General features: G+C 43.2%; 1 protein-coding gene across 2 annotated transcripts; it reads right to left on the bottom strand.

Moving 5' to 3' along the window:
* Positions 1-222: 222 nt before the first annotated feature.
* LOC122007321 (probable glucan endo-1,3-beta-glucosidase A6) lies at positions 223-3,629 on the bottom strand. 2 transcript variants are annotated; one of them, XM_042563168.1, is made up of 4 exons: positions 3,526-3,629; positions 3,290-3,422; positions 1,870-3,192; positions 223-474 (listed from the first exon to the last, which is right to left on the bottom strand). In XM_042563168.1, exons 2-4 carry the CDS (start codon positions 3,348-3,350, stop codon positions 437-439), a joined length of 1,422 nt encoding a protein of 473 aa, XP_042419102.1. In that variant the 5' UTR covers positions 3,351-3,422; positions 3,526-3,629; the 3' UTR covers positions 223-436. The 2 variants fall into 2 exon arrangements, with proteins under 2 accessions (XP_042419102.1, XP_042419103.1); XM_042563169.1 differs by having other exon boundaries at positions 3,290-3,400; positions 3,481-3,623.
* Between the last annotated feature and the right edge of the window lie 2,383 nt (positions 3,630-6,012).

Genomic DNA, 6,012 nt, shown 5'->3' with positions numbered 1-6,012 from the left:
CTTTTGTAATCCAGATTACATTACATTACAAGTTTTAAATTAAACCAAACAAAATAATCAACTTTGTAATGTACATGGTAGATTACAGGCTACCAAACGCAACCTAAGAACGTTGAAAAAACCAACGCCGCCGAAAGTGGAAGAAGCTGCAAAATGGAATGACAATCGCCTGTTCAAATCAACTTTGAAAAAAAAAACAAAAATTTCATACTACTCAAAAGATTTAATCAACTCTAAATTTGTTCTTTTTCGATTCCAGATGAGACAATAACTAAAGCATAACTAAAGAACCATAGAAAGAACACCACTCGAAGAATGGATCATGATCAAGTATTACAACATTTAAAATGCAGACTAAATCAGAAAAAAAAAAAAAAAAAAAAAACTAGAAGAAATGCTTCGATGCATCTGATGATAATCATTCAATTTCCTCTCCTCAATTACTGGAGCTTGGATACTTGCAAGATCCATAACCTGCCGACATGATCAGTGTTCTTCAGTTTAAAAAAGAAAAAGTCAACGCAATAGTAGTTTATTCTGTCATCATCAGGCTCCATTTGATTCAATCATTCAAAAAAAAAAAAAGCCAACCAATAATGACAGCATTAAATCAAGCCAAAAACACACAAATATTCAATGTGCGTCAGCATCAACATTGCTGACCTTCCAAGTTGTTTTGGCACACAATTAATAAACTAATTTAGAGATTTGTCAAAGATTTAGGCTAAATATAAAAATGATTAAGTTAATCCATCTCTTAATCTTGTAATATGCTCAAAAGAAGAAAATGCTTTCCTTTCTAAACCATACACTCAAAGAACCATGAAGGAATGGAAGGGAGACTGAAGATAAATTGGTTCCTCTATTCTATTTGCTTTAAGTAATCCATCAAAAAAGAGGAGGCCAAACCTGTCATTCCTTGCTAAATGTAGACAATTTTTTTTTTTTGTATGATCAATTATGGTTCTCAAAATAGATCCATTAGCGAGATTTCTTTATCTTTTCTCTTGACTTCATCTACTCTGGTTCATGTGTCGTCTCCTTAAACCTCAAACCATCATCCTTGGTATGGATGCAAGGAAATCAGAGGAAAATTTGTATGGATTTCTCCTATTCCTTCGTTTCCCTTATTCCCTTGTTTCTTTCCTTCCTAATAAACAAATTGCACAATATGTTTCCTTCACTTCCCTCTTCATCTTCCATTTGGATGCAAACAAAATGGGAGAAAATTTTCACATGGGCTTCTTCTAGTTCTTTCATATCTCTTATTCCTTTCTTTTTCTCCTTCCAAGCGAGCAAAGCTCCCAATACTTCTCCTTCACTTCTCCTCTTATCTAGAGTTTTCGAAATCAAATAAAATGAACTCAAGCGGAGAGAATCAAAGACCAATCTAATACATTGGAATTATGACTTAGAGAACTTAATTCTTTTCATCCTTCTCGCACGCACCGGTTCCTAAACCCGTAAATCCTATCTTTCCACCCAATTAGAGAACTTAATTCTTTTCATCCTTCTCGCACGCACCGGTTCCTAAACCCGTAAATCCTATCGTTCCACCCAAGTAAACAAATGAATCACTTCAAGAACTTCACCTTCTCTTCATCCCCCAAATTAATACATTTATTTCGTTCTCGAAGATTTCATTCTAAGTGACTTCAACCATCATTCAATCTATAATGAAAAGAATGGTATTTAGTTCAGTGTGGCATTTGGTCGAACAGGTCAGGAGCAGAGTAGTTATGGTATTTAGTTCAGTGTGGCATTTGGTCGAACGGGTCATGAGCAGAGTAATTCAGGTATTTAGTTTCAGTGAGGCATGTGGTCGAACACGAGGAGAGTAGTAAAGGGGGAGGGGGTGAGGGAGCTTACTCGGGTCCTTCTTGGTCTGCACGGCGAGCCCGTCGAAGAAGCACGTGCCGCCGCCCCGCCGGAACTGCTGCCAGTAGGCGTTGAAGGCGTAGTTGGCGTGCGCCGCCAGCGTGTTCGGGTAGTAGCACGCGCCGCCGTGGCGGATCGCGTCGCACGTGCCGTTCCCCTGTCCGCACGCGTACGCCACCGCTTCCCCCACAGCCGTCGCGTTCGCCGCCCGCCGCCTCCCGCAGTCGAGCACGCACCAGAGCTTCCCTTTGTAGGGCTCGTTGTTCTCCGCCGGCGGTAGTGGCGGGTACGACTCCACCGGCCGCCGCCCGCTGAGATCAATCGGGTAAATCCTCTTCCCGTTAGGGTAGAGAAGTCCCCAGTGGCGCTCGGTTCCCGGCCCCGGCTTCTGGTTCTCGTTGTAAAGGGAGAATATGAACACCGGCATCGCTTCACCCGGCCGAGCCGGCGTCCCCACCGCCGGCCGCGCGGCCAGCCTCCGTGCGAGGTTGCGGTTGTAGATCGCTGCGTTGTGGATGTTGGCCCCGATCTGGTCCAGGTCGCCGCCGTTCGGCCACCCCGTCTCCGCGATCGCGATGCGGACGTCGCGGAACCCTAGCCGACTCATCGCCGCCGCCACGGCGTCGAGCATTTGGTCGAGCAGGTTGGTATAGGTCAATTTGCTCCCCGGGTCGAAGTAATTTAAGCTGGAATTGGCGGCGAAGAGGGCATAATCGAGGTTGATGGCGGTAGGTTCTCCCGCCCAGGCAAAGTAAGGGTAGGCGTCGACGAAGTAGAAGGAGCGCGTCTTGCGGAGGAACTGTAACATAGGGCGCATCACGGAATCGGCAATGTCGGCGCGGAACTTGCCGGCAGAGGGCGGGTAGGAAACAGAGAGGGCGTCCATCGCGAGAGTGGTGCCGACCTTGACGTCGCGGAGGGATCGCGCCACGAGGGCACGGCGGACGTTGACGATGGCGGGGACGAGGAAGGGCCAGGTGGAGTTGGCTATGTCCCGGTAGGAGAGGATCTCGTTGCCGACGAGGAGGTAGCGGATGCGGACGGCGCCGGCGAAGGGGGCGACGTATGTGGCTACCCAGGCGTCGGCCATGGACGCGTTGGTGCCGATGGACGGGATGAGGTCGTTTGGCACCATGATGGACACGCGGAGTCGAGTGCCGGCGAGAGCGCGGAGGATGGCCGGGTTAGCGTCGTAGATCTTGACGGCTCCGGCGCCGATGGACCGGATCAGCTCCACGGAGCGGACATGGGAAGGGAGGTCGTCGCCGAGGGTGCCATAGTCGACGCCCAACCTCGCAAAGCTCCCACCTTTCGCTGCCACAACCAACAAAAAAAACAAAAAAACCACACCTTTGACATCGGGAAGCAACAAAAATTCCGAACTTCGTAGAACAGAGCGCCATTTCTGTACCTGTGGAGCAAAGGACGCAGAGGAAGAAGACGAAGAGGAAGAAGGGGCGAAGCCACGGCATGGCGAGATACAGGTGCACTGGTTCCTTCCTCCTGCTTTAGTTCTCTGCGACTTCGTTTCGGTTTGTGAAGTCCTTTAGAGGAACGTTAGAAAAGAAAAGGTTGGAGCTTTTAGGGTTTACAGGAAATTACTCAGCAGGAAAAGGATGAAAAAGCATTCACGGTGAGTTGAGCTACCAGATCTACCGCCGAGAGAGAGAGAGAGAGAGAGGGAGAGGGAGAGGGGGGAAAGACAGTCGCTTTTAAAATGCGAGCTGCAGCTGCGGCCTTTGCTTTGGGAGTGTGAATAAAGAAAGACTACAGCGAATAAAGAAGGGAGAGAGAGAGGCGGACGCCACGGTGTTCGATATCCCGAAGGTGCAGGCGGGCTCCATCGACCCCGCCACGTGGAACGACGGGAGAAAAGTGACCGTTGGATGTGAAAATAAAATTCGGTAATTTAATAAAAAAAAACTCATCAGTCAACGGTATTGTATATGATTAAATAGTGTATTTAATTTATGAGAAAAAATTAAAACAGTTTGTTTTAAAGAATGCTGTGTTAGGGCATCTCCATCCATCATCAAATTTAATATAAAATTAGCATCAACATATTTCAATCCATCCATCAAAATAATTAATTTATAATTATTATTTTTATTTTATTTATTTAAAGGATATTTAAATATAATTATTATTTATTATAATTTTAAATTAAATGTATTTAGTAAGATATTTAAATTTTATTATGTATATTGGTAAAGATTTAATTTATTAAAATTATTATTTTTATTTATTTAATATATTTAATTATAATTATATTTATAAATTATATCATTAATTTTATTAAAAAAATATAAAATATATTAAAAAAATTGTATGTAGAAATATAAAATACATTATCCATTTAGACTGAGATAAAAAAAATAAAAATAGCAAGGGCACTAAATCAAAATAATAAAAAGTTAAAAACACGAACATGAGTAATTAAAATTAACAAATAAGTACAAATAAAAATAATATTTATAATGTACCCATAAATTTAAAATTATTTTAATAATATTGTAATACTAATATTAAGAGCACCTGTAACGCACGTTAATATTTACGTGAGCTCTTGTAGAAACACTGTGGATGTACTGTAGCATTAATGCGTTCAATTCTTTGAACGCGTTAATGCTACATATTACAAAAAAATATATATATATAAAATAAAATATTGTCATTAACGCGTGATGCGTTAATGGCATTGTAGTTGCTCTAAGGAGATCATTCTCTATTACGTTAAAATAATTATGGAATTATCTGAAAATATTTGCAGGATTTGAAATGAAGGGAAGGTGAGAGACGCCACGGACGTTCCATTCCATTGCAGCTCCGATTTTACTCTGGGAGAGTGAATATAATTGCTTGTGGCGGATCTAGAAATTTAAATATGGAGGGATGATTTTTTACATGAATTAAGGGATGATATCCTCTATCTCCACCTGTAGAATCTCATAATACTATAGGTTCCACCGTGCCGGCAAGGGGGGGCGACCGTCGATGCCGCCCCCACCCCCCGCGCAGTCGCGCTGGATCCGCCTCTGATAATGATTATAGTGGTAGAAGATGAATACGTTCGTCCCCAATGCCCCTGTCAATCCGTCCTAGGACTAACATGGAGGAGATAAATCGTAGTGACTTAGAAAGCAAATGGCAGGTGGGGTGAGTTTACACAGATTATAGAGATTTATATCTCATCAATATCGAGATTCAATCCTAATACCTCATGTGGTAATCAACTTGTCATTTATCAACTCAGTTAACCCGTGGGGACAAATATAAAGGCTGTAGTGGTAGTGAATACGCTAGTCTCAACGTCTCCATCAGCCCGCCCTAGGACCAACATGGAAAAGATAAATAATAATGACTGAGAAGACAAGTGATAGGTGAAGTAATGTTTACATGGGTTGTAGGGATTTACGTGCTGCCAATTCCAAGAATCGACCTCTAAATCTTATATAATATTAATCCAGTCACTTATTATCTCAGCTAGTCTGCGGGGACTAATATAAAGGCTATAGTGGTGGCAAAAGGTGAATATACTCGCCCCTCGCACCTCCCTCAACCCGTCTCAGGGCCAACAAAGAGGAGGTAAATCATGGACGACTATTAACATTTAGAATAGTGACTAGCACATAAGAGAGATATTTACCTCGGCTTTATCGGGATTCGAACTCCAGATCACATGATGGTAATACTACATACGTTAGGCATTAGATCGTCGCAAGGGGACAATATATAAAGGCTATAGTGACAAAAGGTAAAATCGCTCACCCCCGCCGCACCCGACTTTAGGCCATCATGAAGGAGATAAATCACGACAGCCGAGAAGGCAAGTGGTGGTGGAGTGAGTTACACAGGGTCCGAGGATTTACGTTCCGACAGCCCTAGAATTTGATCCCACGACTTCATGTGATAAGTATGCCACCATTTGTCATATCAGATCACCCGTGGGGACATATATAAAGGCTATAGTTATGGCAAAAGATGAATATATTCGCTTCAGCGTCTCCGCTAATCCGTCCTAATGTTATATATATAAAGGCTATAGTGACTAAAGAATGGAGGGAGAGAGGCGGATGCCACGATGTTCGATATACCGACGCCCTTGGGGCACGTGCGCTCCAATGATACCACGTG

This window comes from Zingiber officinale, chromosome 7B (genome assembly GCF_018446385.1).
Source record: "Zingiber officinale cultivar Zhangliang chromosome 7B, Zo_v1.1, whole genome shotgun sequence".
Taxonomy (NCBI): Eukaryota; Viridiplantae; Streptophyta; class Magnoliopsida; order Zingiberales; family Zingiberaceae; genus Zingiber; species Zingiber officinale.
Note: the sequence above shows the minus strand (reverse complement) of the source record. Positions and strands in the feature narration are given on the sequence as shown.

Coding starts and splice junctions, on each gene's coding strand:
- LOC122007321 (XM_042563168.1), bottom strand. CDS start 3,350: ATGCCGTGGCTTCGCCCCTTCTTCCTCTTCGTCTTCTTCCTCTGCGTC. Junction 3,193..3,289: donor CTGCGTCCTTTGCTCCACAG/GTACAGAAATGG, acceptor TGGTTGTGGCAG/CGAAAGGTGGGAGCTTTGCG. Junction 475..1,869: donor GCAGACCAAGAAGGACCCGA/GTAAGCTCCCTC, acceptor TCATGTCGGCAG/GTTATGGATCTTGCAAGTAT.